The sequence below is a fragment of the Plectropomus leopardus genome, chromosome 20 (assembly GCF_026936395.1).
Source record: "Plectropomus leopardus strain MGB_pleo_1.0 chromosome 20, ASM2693639v1, whole genome shotgun sequence".
Classification (NCBI taxonomy): domain Eukaryota; kingdom Metazoa; phylum Chordata; class Actinopteri; order Perciformes; family Serranidae; genus Plectropomus; species Plectropomus leopardus.
In genome coordinates, this window is record NC_142195.1 from 30,589,342 (window position 1) to 30,606,841 (window position 17,500).

The 17,500-nt window shown below is 41.9% G+C and overlaps 2 protein-coding genes and 1 pseudogene across 3 annotated transcripts in view; all 3 read right to left on the bottom strand.

The window, feature by feature from the left end:
• LOC148186254 (uncharacterized) overlaps positions 1-3,659 on the bottom strand; it is a 3,700-nt pseudogene extending 41 nt beyond the window's left edge.
• Positions 3,521-6,319, bottom strand: LOC121938911 (uncharacterized). Its single transcript, XM_088071464.1, has 4 exons — positions 6,302-6,319; positions 4,562-4,624; positions 4,249-4,361; positions 3,521-4,070 (listed from the first exon to the last, which is right to left on the bottom strand). Exons 1-4 carry the CDS (start codon positions 6,317-6,319, stop codon positions 3,521-3,523), a joined length of 744 nt encoding a protein of 247 aa, XP_087927590.1.
• The window catches only part of LOC121938910 (transcription factor 7-like 1-A), a 19,518-nt gene continuing 7,646 nt past the window's right edge, over positions 5,629-17,500 (bottom strand). Inside the window, exons 4-12 of one of the 2 annotated variants that reach the window (XM_088071335.1) lie at positions 14,080-14,157; positions 12,382-12,484; positions 12,235-12,307; positions 11,694-11,768; positions 11,501-11,611; positions 10,294-10,459; positions 9,802-9,909; positions 9,612-9,660; positions 5,629-7,075 (exon numbers count right to left, since the gene is read on the bottom strand). In XM_088071335.1, coding sequence (XP_087927461.1) covers positions 6,624-7,075; positions 9,612-9,660; positions 9,802-9,909; positions 10,294-10,459; positions 11,501-11,611; positions 11,694-11,768; positions 12,235-12,307; positions 12,382-12,484; positions 14,080-14,157 — 1,215 coding nt within the window. In that variant the 3' untranslated portion in view covers positions 5,629-6,623. Of the gene's footprint in view, positions 7,076-9,611; positions 9,661-9,801; positions 9,910-10,293; positions 10,460-11,500; positions 11,615-11,693; positions 11,769-12,234; positions 12,308-12,381; positions 12,485-14,079; positions 14,158-17,500 lie in introns of both variants that reach the window. The other variant, XM_088071334.1, reaches the window with a different exon arrangement.

The window sequence follows — 17,500 nt, forward strand, 5'->3', positions numbered from 1 at the left end:
GACCGAACTTTAAACTCATTCTGTCAAATAGTGCAACTAACACATTTATTCAGAAGCAAAGAGGAATATGAGAGCACAGATTCCTGCAGATATGAACACGTGCAGCCGTTACGTGTTAGAGCCGCTATCAGGACACGTGACGCAACACGTGACGCAACACGTGACCAAACACGTGACCGAACACGTGACCGAACACGTGACCGAACACGCTTTACACAGAATCAACATCTGCAGGTTTGATATGAACACAGCGATTAAACATCAGATCACAAATATAGAGAACAGACTGAAGGATCCACGAGCGCCATCCCAAAAAACATTTAACACCGATCTGCAAATCTTTACGTGATGTTCATCAAGTACTAACGTACGCTAGCTACTTTATGTAACTAATGTTCATTAAGTACTACCTTATGTTAGTTACTTTATGTAACTAATGTTCATTAAGTACTACCTTATGTTAGTTACTTTATGTAACTAATGTTCATTAAGTACTACCTTATGTTAGTTACTTTATGTAACTAATGTTCATTAAGTACTACCTTATGTTAGCTACTTTATGTAAGTAATGTTCATTAAGTACTACCTTATGTTAGTTACTTTATGTAACTAATGTTCATTAAGTACTACCTTATGTTAGTTACTTTATGTAAGTAATGTTCATTAAGTACTACCTTATGTTAGTTACTTTATGTAACTAATGTTCATTAAGTACTACCTTATGTTAGTTACTTTATGTAACTAATGTTCATTAAGTACTACCTTATGTTAGTTACTTTATGTAAGTAATGTTCATTAAGTACTACCTTATGTTAGTTACTTTATGTAAGTAATGTTCATTAAGTACTACCTTATGTTAGTTACTTTATGTAACTAATGTTCATTAAGTACTAACGTATGTTAGTTACTATGTGTAACTAATGTTCATTAAGTACTACCTTATGTTAGTTACTTTATGTAACTAATGTTCATTAAGTACTACCTTATGTTAGTTACTTTATGTAAGTAATGTTCATTAAGTACTACCTTATGTTAGTTACTTTATGTAAGTAATGTTCATTAAGTACTACCTTATGTTAGTTACTTTATGTAACTAATGTTCATTAAGTACTAACGTATGTTAGTTACTATGTGTAACTAATGTTCATTAAGTACTACCTTATGTTAGTTACTTTATGTAACTAATGTTCATTAAGTACTACCTTATGTTAGTTACTTTATGTAACTAATGTTCATTAAGTACTACCTTATGTTAGTTACTTTATGTAAGTAATGTTCATTAAGTACTACCTTATGTTAGTTACTTTATGTAACTAATGTTCATTAAGTACTACCTTATGTTAGTTACTTTATGTAACTAATGTTCATTAAGTACTAACGTATGTTAGTTACTATGTGTAACTAATGTTCATTAAGTACTACCTTATGTTAGTTACTTTATGTAAGTAATGTTCATTAAGTACTACCTTATGTTAGTTACTTTATGTAACTAATGTTCATTAAGTACTACCTTATGTTAGTTACTTTATGTAACTAATGTTCATTAAGTACTACCTTATGTTAGTTACTTTATGTAACTAATGTTCATTAAGTACTACCTTATGTTAGTTACTTTATGTAACTAATGTTCATTAAGTACTAACGTACGTTAGTTACTTTATGTAACTAATGTTCATTAAGTACTAACGTATGTTAGTTACTATGTGTAACTAATGTTACTTCATGTTTCTAACTTGCGTAGCTACGTAACAAGATATCCGTTGTCCTCTCCGATCGTTTTAACCCTTTAACACCTGCCAAAGGTCTGAGAGGAAGACGGCAACGAGCAGCTCAACAAAAAATGAACAAAAACAATTAACGGGAAATTTCCAAGAAAATTAGCTGAAAGAAGCAACCAAACAGCAAAAGTAACAAAAGCAAACAAAAGAATGAAGCAAAAACACTTAAAAAAACAAAATACATAAAAAACGTTGTAACAATATTGATTTGATAACATGACACAGCTGATTTTCAGCCGATTTTCTCGTTCCTGGTGTGGTTTCTCTCGTTCGCAGCTTCACTTCTCTCTGAAGTCTTTCAGCTCCTCCTTCATCCTCTCAAACGCAGCGGCGACGCTCCGACTCTGAGCAGCTGACGCTACGATGGACTCTGAACTTTTCGTCCTCTTCAGGAGTCGCGGTCACTCTGAGGACACGGACGATGAGCATCAACATGTCCTGTATTCTCTGCATCACGGTAACAGTCACGTGCAGAACCTCTCCGCTCCTCTTTCTCAGCTCAGAAACTCGTCTGAGAATCCTCCGAAACTCCTCCAGGTCTGACAGACTCCGTTCAGCCCGAAGTTCAGCTGATCTTTGCTCCAGCTTTTCACACGTCGTCTTTATTTCTTCCAGCTCGCTCTTCAGCGGCTCGACGATCTTCAAGAAGTCTCTGCCGAGCTCCTCCACTCTCTCCGCACTTCTCTTCTCTTCATATGATTTTGTGACATTTGCACCGATGACAGTAAAAGCTCCCGGTGCTGCAGCTGACAAACCCAGACCTCCTGCTGACAAACCCAGACCTCCTGCTGACAAACCCAGACCTCCTGCTGACAAACCCAGACCTCCTGCTGACAAACCCAGACCTCCTGCTGACAAACCCAGACCTCCTGCTGACAAACCCAGACCTCCAGCTAACTAACCCAGACCTCCTGCTGACAAACCCAGACCTCCAGCTAACTAACCCAGACCTCCTGCTGACAAACCCAGACCTCCTGCTGACAAACCCAGACCTCCAGCTAACTAACCCAGACCTCCAGCTAACTAACCCAGACCTCCTGCTGACAAACCCAGACCTCCAGCTAACTAACCCAGACCTCCTGCTGACAAACCCAGACCTCCTGCTGACAAACCCAGACCTCCAGCTAACTAACCCAGACCTCCTGCTGACAAACCCAGACCTCCTGCTGACAAACCCAGACCTCCAGCTAACTAACCCAGACCTCCTGCTGACAAACCCAGACCTCCTGCTGACAAACCCAGACCTCCAGCTAACTAACCCAGACCTCCTGCTGACAAACCCAGACCTCCTGCTGACAAACCCAGACCTCCAGCTAACTAACCCAGACCTCCTGCTGACAAACCCAGACCTCCAGCTAACTAACCCAGACCTCCTGCTGACAAACCCAGACCCCCTGCTGACAAACCCAGACCTCCAGCTAACTAACCCAGACCCCCTGCTGACAAACCCAGACCTCCGGTGAGCGGGACTAAAGCGAGTCCGAATGCTCCGCCCACAGCTCCTCTTCTCCTCTGTGCGTCTGTTCTCTCCTGCATCTTTTTCACGTTATCAGCGAGTGTTTGAAGTTCTTCAATAATCCGTCTCATGTTCGGTTCACTGAAGTCGAACACTTCCATGAATGAAGCTGCGGGTTGAGTCAGTTTGTTCATTCGATCGGACAGATCGGGAGGCAGCTCTCTGCTCCCTCTCCTCTGTCCGATGGTCAGAACATCAGACACATCAGGAGAGTCTGACGCCATGATCAGCAGCTTCCTGCAGACTGAGCGTGCTCACTGCTGCTGCTGCTGCTGTTGTTGTCTTTGTTGTCGTCGTTGTTGTTGTTGTTGTCGTCGTTATTGTTGTCGTTGTTGTTGTTGTTGTTGCTGTTGTTGTTGTTGCTGTTGTTGTCGTTGCTGTTGTTGTCGTTGTTGTTGTCGTCGTTGTTGTTGCTGTTGTTGTCGTCGTTGTTGTTGTTGTTGTTGTTGTTGTTGTTGTTGTTGTCGTCGTTGTTGTTGTTGCTGTTGTTGTCGTCGTTGTTGTTGTTGTTGTCGTTGTTGTTGTTGTCGTCGTTGTTGTTGTTGTTGTCGTTGTTGTTGTCGTCGTTGTTGTTGTTGTTGTCGTTGTTGTTGTCGTTGTTGTTGTTGCTGTTGTTGTCGTCGTTGTTGTTGCTGTTGTTGTCGTCGTTGTTGTTGTTGTCGTCGTCGTTGTTGTTGTTGTTGTTGTTGTTGTTGTTGTAGTCGTCGTTGTTGTTGTTGTTGTCGTTGTTGTCTTGTCCACAGCACCTCTGGAAGTGAAGACTGAAGAAAGTTACACTGAAAAATGAAAGAGCCATTCAAAAAGACAAACTCTCAGTCTTTTTCATCTGGTTTTGTTAATGAATTATTAGGTGTTTTTTTAACACAATTTTTCTAAATTCTGAATTCTGGTTTTGGGTTTAAACTTGCTGTGGCTGTTCTGGTGAGGACAGGAGGGGGTTAAAGACAAACTCACCGTGTGTCTCTGCGTGCTGGCTGACTCTGACTCTGCAGCGTCTTCAGGTTAAACCCGTCAGTCCTCTTCTTCACTTCGGCCGAGTTCAAAACAACGAACCGACGAGTCCGAGTCTGACAGTGAAAGAGATTTCAGGTTCTAAAGAGATTTCAGGTTCTAAAGAGATTTCAGGTTCTAAAGAGATTTCAGGTTCTTCGTGAGTCCGCGGAGGACCGTCACACCACACACATCTGCACAGAAACACAAAGCACCACCTCAGCCTCCTTAAAGCTCCATCAGCACCAGACCACATCTGCAAACGAGCTCCACTTACCGACAGAGACAACCTGCGGGTCAGCGTCCCCGAACCGGACCGAGGACACGTGCTCCCCTGCAGCTGAGCTCACCTGCAGCTCCGAACAACAATTCCCGGAACACAGAAGGAAACTAGTTTTTTAAGCGAAGACGAGCAGGGCGGAGTCCAGAGCAGAGTGTGTGTGTGTGTGTGTGTGTGTGTGTGTGTGTGTGTGTGTGTGTGTGTGAGTGTGTGTGTGTGTGTGAGTGTGCGTGTGCGTGTGCATGCATGTGTGTGTCCGTGTCTCGTTACGGAGAACGGCCCGTTTCCTAATAAGGTAGCTGATCATTTTGTGAGGGGTGCTGCATGAGCGGTGACTGCAGGGTTTAGGTTTATTTTTCTGTCACCTTCTAAAAAAAACACGCTGATTTTACGTAATTTTGGAAATATTTTTTGTCTTTTAAAATTGAGATTTTTTTTTCAAAGTAATTGTTTACTTTCTAAATAACTTTTTGGCAATTCTTTTCTTTAAACTGTTTTTGTATTTTTGTGATTGTTTTTTCCTTTAATTCTTTTGGGTGATTTTTTGTGAGAGGTGTCAGCAGTCACAGCTGCACTGAGCATGCTCAGTCTGTCCTCCGCTTTCACTTTCACCCAGCTGATTCTCAGAAATCACGTGATCAGAGGAGCCAATCAAACAGCCGTTACTTAACCCTTTACCGCCCTGCTCTGCTGTTTTGAGTCTGTGTGAATGAAAATGAGCTGAAGTGAACTCAGCCTGACCGAGTGATCTGCACCAGCTGGTTTAGGTTTGTTATGCAATAAAACAAACAAACAAACAAACAAACAAACAAACAAACAAACAAAAGCAGTGTGCCTGTTCAGCTCGCCTCCTGCAGGAAATCAGGAACAAGAAAAATCATGGTGGGATTTCCAAAATAATTATTTATACAACACATCGGAGTTTCACAGCTCTTACTGACGGATTAATGTGACTTTATACAAAAATAAAAACCTACTGAGGGTCAAATGAGTTTTAAAAACACGCTCTACCAAACAGTCGATTTGGACTTTTGTTAAAAAACAAATGAACTTCTGGTCCTTCACTATTTTTAAATGATACTTTTAATGTGATCCAGGATATATATGCAGTAATAATTTCACAGGTTTAAATCTTTACTGTATAAATATACACATACACACACACAGGTGTGTGCGTCATATATATTTATATATTTATATGACTAAAGGCTGCAACGCTGCGAACATAAAGAAAAGTTGTAATGTGACAGATAATTACGGGACACGGACGTCCTTCAGCATCTGACTGACCGTCTCAGCCGAAAACACGATGACGTCACAGTGACCTCTGACCTCTCATCACTTCATCGTTCGATTTTGGACCTCTGTGTAAAATCTGAGCACGAGAAAAACGTGTTTCATGACGTCACCGTGACCTTTGACCACCTGGTTCTGATCAGCTGGACGTTTGTGCCAAATGTTGCAGGCGCAGAGAAATTAAAGCTCCATCAACATTAAAGTGCCGTCTATAATGACAGTAAATCACTTATAATCACATTAATCTATACGCGTTTAAGTACACCGAGCTGATAATTCCTCAGTACTTCTACTTCAGTACTGAGGGTAAAAGGTCTGAGTACTTTTCTGTTTCAAAGAAACATTTTCATGTTACATCATGAAATAACTTCTGTTAAGTTGTATTTTGTAAATTCGTCATGTGTTTGAGTAATTTTACCGTTTCCGTGACACATTTTCTACCTCAGATTCGTGTTTCATCCTCATGAACCTGAACTTTATTTTGGGTCCTGCGTGTTCAGTGAAAGTCGTCACAGCGCGTCAGAGCTCAGTGAATATTTATTAACAGAAGAAAATAGAGCCGAACTGGCTGCTAACAGGTGAGAAACCCGGTGATTCGCCTCCACTCAGAACGAGTCTTTATCAAAAGTAGAAACCGTGAAAAAACCGTTGAGACGCAGTCAAATATTGACCAGATGTTTTCATACCGACAGGAAACGTGATCATAAAAAAGTTTAAAAAACGAAGCGTATTTACAGCGTTTAAAAAAAGAGTCTGCGGCTCCTCACAGCTGATTGGTTCTCCTGATCGGCTGTGACTGAGCGAAGGCACCTGATTGGTGAGCCGAGGTAGGAGGCGGGACCAGGAAGGGCGGGGGAGGGGGCGAGGAGGCAGGCGGGTGGCGGCTCAGAGGGGCGGCGGTCCGCTGAGGTTTGGTGGTGAGGGACAGCGGCTGCAGCTGCTCGCCGTACGGAGACGCCTGCCCGCCGCGGGACGAGTGCGTGTGCTCCGTGTGCGTCGGCGCCGGGGCGGCGGGCGAGGCCAGCGAGGTGGTGGGCGTCGCCGGGGAGTCCAGGGAGGAGGCGGGGCTGGCCTGGGAAAGGTGTGTGTGCGTCAGGTGAGAGACGGCGTGCGGCTGTGACGGGAAGGGGCGGGGCTGCGTGGACAAGGTGTGAGACGTCTCCTCAGGCAGCGGACGAGGACGCTTCAGCTGCGGCGGGAAGCTCTCCTCCAGGTCTGACCACAAACACACCGAAACACGAGTCATTACACGTCTTCATCAGTCATTACAAGTCTTCATCAGTCATTACAAGTCTTCACAAGTCTTCATCAGTCATTACAAGTCTTCATCAGTCATTACAAGTCTTCATCAGTCATTACAAGTCTTCACAAGTCTTTATCAGTCATTACAAGTCTTCACAAGTCTTCATCAGTCATTACAAGTCTTCATCAGTCATTACAAGTCTTCACAAGTCTTTATCAGTCATTACAAGTCTTCACAAGTCTTCATCAGTCATTACAAGTCTTCACGAGTCTTCATCAGTCATTACAAGTCTTCACGAGTCATAGCAAGTCATTAAAAGTCTTCACGAGTCTTTATCAGTCATTAAAAGTCTTCACGAGTCTTCATCGGTCATTACAAGTCTTCACGAGTCTTCATCAGTCATTACAAGTCTTCACGAGTTTCCATCAGTCATTACAAGTCTTCACAAGTCATAGCAAGTCATTACAAGTCTTTATCAGTCATTACAAGTCTTCACAAGTCTTTATCAGTCATTAAAAGTCTTCACGAGTCTTTATCAGTCATTACAAGTCTTCATCAGTCATTACAAGTCTTCACGAGTCATAGCAAGTCATTACAAGTCTTCACAAGTCTTTATCAGTCATTAAAAGTCTTCACAAGTCTTTATCAGTCATTAAAAGTCTTCATGAGTCTTCATCAGTCATTACAAGTCTTCACGAGTCATAGCAAGTCATTACAAGTCTTCACAAGTCTTTATCAGTCATTAAAAGTCTTCATGAGTCTTCATCAGTCATTAAAAGTCTTCACAAGTCTTTCTCAGTCATTAAAAGTCTTCATGAGTCTTCATCAGTCATTAAAAGTCTTCACAAGTCTTTATCAGTCATTAAAAGTCTTCACAAGTCTTTATCAGTCATTAAAAGTCTTCACGAGCCTTCATCAGTCATTACAAGTCTTCACGAGTCATAGCAAGTCATTACAAGTCTTCACAAGTCTTTATCAGTCATTAAAAGTCTTCACGAGTCTTCATCGGTCATTACAAGTCTTCACGAGTCTTCATCAGTCATTACAAGTCTTCACGAGTTTCCATCAGTCATTACAAGTCTTCACAAATCATAGCAAGTCATTACAAGTCTTCACGAGTCTTCATCAGTCATTACAAGTCTTCACGAGTTTCCGTCATTACAAGTCTTCACGAGTCATAGCAAGTCATTACAAGTCTTCACAAGTCTTTATCAGTCATTAAAAGTCTTCACAAGTCTTTATCAGTCATTAAAAGTCTTCACGAATCTTTATCAGTCATTACAAGTCTTCATCAGTCATTACAAGTCTTCACGAGTCATAGCAAGTCATTACAAGTCTTCACAAGTCTTTATCAGTCATTAAAAGTCTTCACGAGTCTTCATCGGTCATTACAAGTCTTCACGAGTCTTCATCAGTCATTACAAGTCTTCACGAGTTTCCATCAGTCATTACAAGTCTTCACAAGTCATAGCAAGTCATTACAAGTCTTTATCTGTCATTACAAGTCTTCACAAGTCTTTATCAGTCATTAAAAGTCTTCACGAGTCTTTATCAGTCATTACAAGTCTTCATCAGTCATTACAAGTCTTCACGAGTCATAGCAAGTCATTACAAGTCTTCACAAGTCTTTATCAGTCATTAAAAGTCTTCACAAGTCTTTATCAGTCATTAAAAGTCTTCATGAGTCTTCATCAGTCATTAAAAGTCTTCACAAGTCTTTATCAGTCATTAAAAGTCTTCACAAGTCTTTATCAGTCATTAAAAGTCTTCACGAGCCTTCATCAGTCATTACAAGTCTTCACGAGTCATAGCAAGTCATTACAAGTCTTCACAAGTCTTTATCAGTCATTAAAAGTCTTCACGAGTCTTCATCGGTCATTACAAGTCTTCACGAGTCTTCATCAGTCATTACAAGTCTTCACGAGTCTTCATCAGTCATTACAAGTCTTCACAAATCATAGCAAGTCATTACAAGTCTTCACGAGTCTTCATCAGTCATTACAAGTCTTCATCAGTCATTACAAGTCTTCACAAGTCTTTATCAGTCATTACAAGTCTTCACAAGTCTTTATCAGTCATTAAAAGTCTTCACGAGTCTTTATCAGTCATTACAAGTCTTCATCAGTCATTACAAGTCTTCACGAGTCATAGCAAGTCATTACAAGTCTTCACGAGTCACAGCAAGTCATTACAAGTCTTCACAAGTTTCCATCAGTCATTACAAGTCTTCACGAGTCATAGCAAGTCATTACAAGTCTTCACAAGTCTTTATCGGTCATTACAAGTCTTCACAAGTCTTTATCAGTCATTAAAAGTCTTCACAAGTCTTTATCAGTCATTACAAGTCTTCACGAGTCATAGCAAGTCATCATCAGTCATTATGAATCATATCAACTCACCACGAGTCATTGTAGGTTATTTTAAGTCACCACGAGTCATTTCGAGTTAATAATACTAATGTCTAATAAATCAAAGACACGTTGTTGACTGACAGCAGCTTCGTCTCACCTTCAAACTGAGTTTCGCTCTTCGTTCTCTTCCTCTTCTTCTTCTTCCCCTGCAGACACACAAACATCAAACCAGCCGGCGCTCAGTGTGGTCATGTGATCAGAGGTGGGCGTGACCATGTGATCAGAGGTGGGCGTGGTCATGTGATCAGAGGTGGGCGTGGCCATGTGATCAGGTGGGCTGTACTCACGTAGTTGTCTCTGGCTGACCAGCCCGGGTACAGTTTGGAGTGCAGGAGTCTCTCTTTGCGAGCCAGTTCGTAATATTTGGCCTGCTGGTCTTTGGACAGAGAGTGCCACTGAGGACGACAAAACAAACACCGAAAAAACCATTAACCCTTTAGCAGGCAGCAACACGCACGCATCTTCGTATTCATATTTCATCATATTTATTACGTCTGACTTCATTGTAGAAAAATTACTTTTGCCGCACATTTTCAATTTATTGTTGAAATATTTCGATTTTATTTTCTAAAAATTTTTAATTTATACTCAAAATATCTGACTTATTATCTCTCAAATTAGTTTTATTTTAACATTACAAATTTATTCAGAAAACACTGACTTTTTTTCAGAATAGTACAGCTCTTTTAAATCAGGCGTTTCTAAAAACCGGACTGAAGTGTTGACGTGATACATGTGAAGCTGTGCGGCAGTCGGACGGAGGCGCCGTGACGTCGTACCCGCTGTCCCAGGATCTGGTTGATGGTGGCGCTCTCTTTGACTTTGCACTGAGCGACCACTTTGGGCCGCTCCTCCCTCATGAACAACATGAAGGCGTTCAGCGGCTTCTTGATGTGAGGCTTCTTCTCCTCTTCCCTCTCCGGCTGCACATCCACCGCCGACTTCCTGCACCAACGAAGAAGAATGTTACCACAGTAAACGTTCATTATTATGTTAACCTAACAGGACTAACTGCACCACCAGAACTAACTGCACTAACGTGGCTAACTGTACCACCAGAACTAACTGCACTAACGTGGCTAACTGTACCACCAGAACTAACTGCACTAACGTGGCTAACTGTACCACCAGAACTAACTGCACTAACGTGGCTAACTGCACCACGGGGACTAACTGCACTAACATGGCTAACTGCACCACGGGGACTAACTGCACTAACATGGCTAACTGCACCACCAGGACTAACTGCACTAACATGGCTAACTGCACCACCAGGACTAACTGCACTAACATGGCTAACTGCACCACCAGGACTAACTGCACCAACAGGACTAACTGCACTAACACGGCTAACTGCACCACCAGGACTAACTGCACCACCAGGACTAACTGCACCAACAGGACTAACTGCACTAACACGGCTAACTGCACCAACAGGGATAACTGAACCCAAAGCACTAACTGCACCACCAGGACTATCTGCACCAACAGCACTAATTGCACCACCAGGACTAACTGCACTAACACGGCTAACTGCACCACCAGGACTAACTGCACCAACAGGACTAACTGCACTAACACGGCTAACTGCACCACCAGGACTAACTGCACTAACATGGCTAACTGCACCACCAGGACTAACTGCACCAACAGGACTAACTGCACCAACAGGGATAACTGAACCCAAAGCACTAACTGCACCACCAGGACTATCTGCACCAACAGCACTAATTGCACCACCAGGACTAACTGCACTAACACGGCTAACTGCACCACCAGGACTAACTGCACCACAGGGACTGACACCACTAACATGGCTAACTGCACCACGGGGATTAACAGCACTACCACGGCTAACTGCACCACCAGGAATAACTGCACCAACATAGAAGAATGTTAACACAGTAACCGTTTCCTAGAATTTTTAAGTATAAATCAAACAGGAAGTGTGACTGGTGTGGTGAAAGGCGAGCTAGGCGTCGGTACCCGGGCAGGCTGCTGCTTCTGGGCTCCTGCTTCACCGGCACGGGGACAGCGGCAGGGTGGGACGACTGGGGGGGCGCCACCAAACGCTGAGAGAAGCTCCCGGACACCAGGCTGCTGAACAAACAGGCATCAAACATTCATGTTGACTAAAATCTGTTAAATCTGTTATCTGTGGCTCTGAAAGGACACTCACCTGGACATGGAGGCGCTGGCGGCGAGAGCGGCAGGTGAGAATCCTCCTGCGATGGGGTACACGGTCTGTCCCTGCCTGCAGAGACAAGGGAGGCGGTCAAATGTCCCGCACTGCCTTTTGTGATCTGCCTATGTTACGACTTTTATTCTATTATTTCCTTTTTTCGTGTTGAGCATCTGAGTTTGCATTTTGTTCTTGTCCTTTTTGTTTGACTGCTGTACATTTGGCTCTGTTTGGCATGTGTTTATTTTATTTATTATTCCCAGATTCCCGCCTTTGCTTTGCCTGTCAAAGCACTTTATCAACATCTGTTTTTAAAGGTGCTATATTATTATTATTATTATTATTATTATTATTATATCTAATAATTCCTCCAAGCTAATTTCAGACAACTTTCTTTTTTCTTTACTTTTTACTGTTTATCTGAATTTTTCTCAAAAAGAAAGATGAGTTTTCAGAGGTTTTCGAAGGGTTAAAAACTTGTCAAAGTGTCTGAACGCAGCACATGAAAAGTGATCCAGGTGTTTCAGGGTTAACTCACAGCCAGCCCAGAGGGGAAGGGAGCTGAGCCACACCTCCAGGGGACACCGGGTAGCACGCTGTCCTCGACAGACCTGTCCAGGTGACAGTCTCACGTCAGTGTGTGTCTCAGGTGATTGGCTGGTGCGTGATGAGGTCACAGACTCACCTGCGTCGGGGGAGAAGCCGGGCGACGCCCTCTGAGGGGAGAAGGCCTCGGGGCTGTAGGACAGCAGCGGGTGGAGGGGGGACACGTGGGGGACACCGGTGGACTGCAGACACACAAAGACACAACAGGATGGGGGTGAGAGAGGACGCAGTGATGTCAGCTGACCACCAGATGGCAGTATATGTCCATAACCCTTAGGACCTGCTTTAATGTTACACACACACTCTTCAAAATCAGGCTTTCATAATATTACACATTAACACCATTTTCTACTTTCATTGAGTTTATTTTTTAAACCAACTTTAGTCCTAATTATAAATATCAAATAGTCATTGAGTTTCAGAATATTAACCCTTTAAATGCCAGGTTTTTGTCATGATGCCACTATGTTCTGAATTTAAAAAAATAATTACTTTTTAATCTCCTCCTCCTCAGTGTGTGAGTGTAGCTGCTGACAGTCTGGGATATGTCAGTGTGTGAGTGTAGCTGCTGACAGTCTGGGATATGTCAGTGTGTGAGTGTAGCTGCTGACAGTCTGGGATATGTCAGTGTGTGAGTGTAGCTGCTGACAGTCTGGGATATGTCAGTGTGTGAGTGTAGCTGCTGACAGTCTGGGATATGTCAGTGATCAGCAGCTACATTGACTGTGACAGGTCACCTAGTGGAAATAGCATGTATTTCCTCCATATGCCAAATATGGTCAAAATGACCTCATCAGGTGGAAAATAGTCAAAATGACAAATTCAGAGTCAAAAGCCCAGAATGACACCCAGAAATAATACAAGTCCTGTTTTTCTGCTCTGATGGCTGTGGGATCAAAAATGTCAGTTTGAATGGGTTTCAATGGAGCATTTTTGGACCTGAACAGTCTGAATGTAACTATTTAGTTTCCACAGTGTATTTTAGACTTATTGTAGGAGCTGAGCTGCAAATTCACTGATTACACTCAAATACACAATCTGGACTACAGTTAGGACACATGCATCAACACACACACAATTATCACAACAGGAAGAAGGAAAGAGAGAGAAGAAGAAGAAAAACGCTCTTTGTCGAGGAAGTAAAAATGTACAACAACAATTGATAACATTCACACACTGTTTATTTCTGCTCCTCAGGAGTTACGGGAAGTTTCTCACATCAGACCAGATCAGACCAGATCAGCAGGAAATGGTTATCTGGATCAGAGTGTGTGAACTGGGAGGAAGTGGAGTGAACTCGGTTGGACCTGAAGATTCGGCTATTTTAATATTTTTTTACTGGGTAACTTTAAGAATATTTTTATTCCCTTTTTCTTTATTTTTTAATATTTGCTTTCAAGTTTTATTTGAGCATTTGTTTGTATTAATTTATTTATTTAATTTTAAATTTAGATTTGCGTTCAAAAAGTTTATTTTGTCCATTTGTACGTATGCACAGGCAGTACAGGTGCAGAGGAAACACTTTTGTGCACGCTCCGAGTCGTGAAAAAAACAGATAAAAACAAACAAGACAACAAATAAAAACGCTAATAAATATTTCAAAGAGAGAATAATACATTAAAATTTAAAAAGAACACACTATTAAAAATAATTTATATATAATAATAATTTATAATTTATAAACTATAAAGAGATGAGCTTTATTTCAGGTATTTTAACACTGTGTGTGTGTGTGTGTGTGTGTGTGTGTGTGTGTGTGTGTGTGTGTGTGTCTCACCAGGTGTGTCGGAGCAGCAGAGTCTCTGATCGTTGGTCTTCCTGGGACATCGAGCAGAGGCCACTGAAACGGCAGGTACTGTGGACACAGAGACAGAGGGATGGACACAGAGACAGAGGGATGGACACAGAGACAGAGACAGAGGGATGGACACAGAGACAGAGACAGAGGGACGGACACAGAGACAGAGACAGGGGGACGGAGACAGAGACAGGGGGACGGAGACAGAGTCCAGTTTCCATTATTTGTTTTGATTTACAACCAGAAACATGTTTTGAGAGGTCACCGTGACCTCTGACCTCCAGATTCTCATCAGCTCATTGCTGAGTCTGAGTGGACGTTTGTGCCAAACCTGGAGACGTCCCCTCGCTGTGTGTGAGCTCTGTTGTGTCGTCGGTGCATAAAAACTGTTGAAATCAATGTTCTTTTCTGTCAGTCGACTCGTGTTTTTGACTTTAATTCTTCACTGTGACGTGACTGAAGCTGTCAGATAAATGCAGTAAAAAGTGACAGATTTACTCTGAGATTTAGTTTTTAGTACCTGGAATCTGTCCTCACAGTACTCGAGTACATGTACTCAGTTACAGTCTGCCACAAAGTTTATCTGAAGTTATATTGAAGTTTTTGTTTCTTTGTTGAGCTGCAGCGTTCACACAATTAAAAAAACACCCGACTAATGTTCAGGGTTCCTTTGCCAAAACTTTTCCAGGACTTTTTGTTTAATTTTAAAGACCATCCATAGGGGGGAGACGTGTCAAATGTGTGAAGCACTGCAGAGGGACTTCTGTGTTTTGGGGTTTAAGGGAGGGGCATACAACTTCAAATGGCCAGATTTAACTATTTAATTTTACTGTCGATTCTCAACGTTTTTTTCTGTTATTTTTTGGCTGTTTTTAAAGAAAACATTTGGACTACAAATTGTTAATGATTTTCAGGAAAACATTTTGGCAATTTATTGAAGTTTTTTGGTTGATTTTTGAAGAAATTAATGTTTTCAAACAGCCTGAAAACCTTTGAGCGTAAATCCAATGAGTGCTGTTGTAAATGAATGAATTTAATTAATAACAATAATTAAAAACTGATTTATCTTCTTGCACGACGTGTAAAACGTGAAGGACTGTGAATCGTCCCCACGCCTCCCGTCAGGAGCAAACGTGCGAGCGTGCAGGATGTCGTCGCCACACATCATTACCTTCGATACCTGGTGAGATAATCGCTCATGTTTACATTCTTCCTGAAAAAGACTCCGAGTCCCGTAACACCTCGACACAAGCAGGAAGACGAGATTCACACCTCGTTCAGCACATTTCGGTCACGTCCCGTTAGGTTTGAAAAACAAAAGAGTGTCAGCGCTCTGAGGAAAACTGTCTTTATATTTCAGGAAACTAAAGTCGAGTCACAGTGAACACTTTAGACCAAAAAGTTGTGATATTTTATGAAAAAAGTCTATAATAACAATAATAAATATTATATAAAATAACATAATAAGAAAAGTAAAGTCGAGCATTGCAGAGAAAAAGTGATGTTAAAACACAGAAGGGTAAAAAAAGTGGTGATACTGCACAAAACAGAAATCACCATAAAAAGTTGTGACATTTGGAGGAAAAAATACAAGAAATGTCAAAACAATTTTAAGAAATAAAAGGCCTTAATATTTCAAAATAAAATGGCAAGTTAAGTTGAACACCGAAGGAAAAAGTTGTAATATTAATTTAAAAAGTCATAAAGTTCTGTTTAAAAAAAAAAAAACAAAAGATGTCAGAACATTTTAGGGAAGACAGTGGTAATACTGCAAGAAAAAAACAAAAAGTTGGAACATTTAGCAGAAAAACAGACAGTTTTAAAACAATGGAGTGAAAAGTTTAAATATTTTGAAAAAAATAGTCCTTGTTTATGTCACCATAAAGTCAAAACAGAGGGGTCATTTTTTTTTTTTTTTTTTTTTAAAAAGCAAAGTTGAACATTTCCACAAACGCGTTTCATGTCGGCCGCCGTCGTAAACAACCTCTCTGTGACCAGCGTCAGAAAATCGCTGATTTTTAATTTGTCAATTTCTCCTACCACTGCTATGCTGATGACACTCAGCTCTTCCTCTCCTTTCCACCTGATGACAGAACGGTCTCAGCTCGGATATCAGCGTGTCTGGCTGATATCTCCACATGGATGAAGGAAGGCCACCTTCAGCTAAATCTGTCTAAGACCGAACTCATGGTCTTTCCAGCTTGTCCATCTGTTCAGCCTCGGATCAGTGTCCAACTAGACTCGAGCCTACTTGTGCCCACAAACTCAGCCAGAAACCTGGGTGTCATGATCGATGACCAGCTGACCTTTAAGGTTCATGTGGCCTCAGTTTCTCGGTCTTGCCGTTATGCCCTCTACAACATCAGGAAGATCAGACCCTTCCTGACCCAACGGGCCACACAGCTTCTGGTTCAGGCTCTTGTGATCTCACGCATTGACTACCGCAACTCTCTTCTGGCAGGCCTCCCTGCATGCTCATTCAAACCTCTTCAGATGATCCAGAACGCAGCAGCACGTCTGGTCTTCAACCAGCCCAAAACAGCACATGTCACCCCGCTGCTAATTTCTCTTCACTGGCTTCCAGTGGCAGCCAGGATCAAATTCAAAGCACTTCTCTTGGCTTCAAAACAATCACAAGAACTGCTCCAGCCTACCTGGAATCCCCGATCCAGGTCTACTCTCCTTCTCGCCCACTACGCTCTGCATGCGAAAGACGCCCGGTGCTTCCAGCCCAGCACGGCTCTAAATCTCTAGCCAGACTCTTCTCTTCTGTTGTTCCCAAATGGTGGAACAAACTTCCAAACTCTGTGCGATCTGCTGAGTCCCTTTCTACTTTAAAGAGACAATTGAAAACTCATTTGTTCCGAGAACACCTCGGCACTTAACCCGACTCTTCTCCTCTTTGCCCTTTGGGGTAGATTAAGTCAGAAGGTCTAAAACCCAGCACCTAATGATTATCTAGCACTGACAAAGTTGTGTGATGTTGTATGTTGACTGTCATCGTAAGTAGTGATACTGAGATTGTTGAATCTCAGATGCTGAGATCGCTACTGGTTATTACTTTGGTTTAAAAAAAAAAAGGGGGCGGCTGTGCGGCACTTCTTCTGCCACTAGACGGCAATACCTGTGACCAATCACACCTGAAGCACTTTTTGCACTTACTAAGGGTTTTTTCCTTAAGTCTAAATTCTTGCTTGTGTTGTACGTCGCTTTGGATAAAAGCGTCTGCTAAATGAAACTGTAGAATTGTAGAATATCTTTTCTAGAAAGAAAAACGTGATGTCACAACATTTTATATAAAAAAGTGATAATGTTGCAAAAAAAAATCACAAAAAAAGTTGTAACAATTAGACGGAGAACAGCCGAGTAAAAAAGGTGAACAAAAGAAAAGTCATTAAAT

Excerpts from the sequence above, each read along its gene's own strand:
- LOC121938911 (XM_088071464.1), bottom strand. Across the intron at positions 4,362-4,561 it reads CCCGCAGGTTGTCTCTGTCG|ACTCGGACTCGTCGGTTCGT; the intron begins GTAAGTGGAGCT and ends TTTCACTGTCAG. Across the intron at positions 4,071-4,248 it reads CCAGCACGCAGAGACACACG|TGTAACTTTCTTCAGTCTTC; the intron begins GTGAGTTTGTCT and ends TTCATTTTTCAG.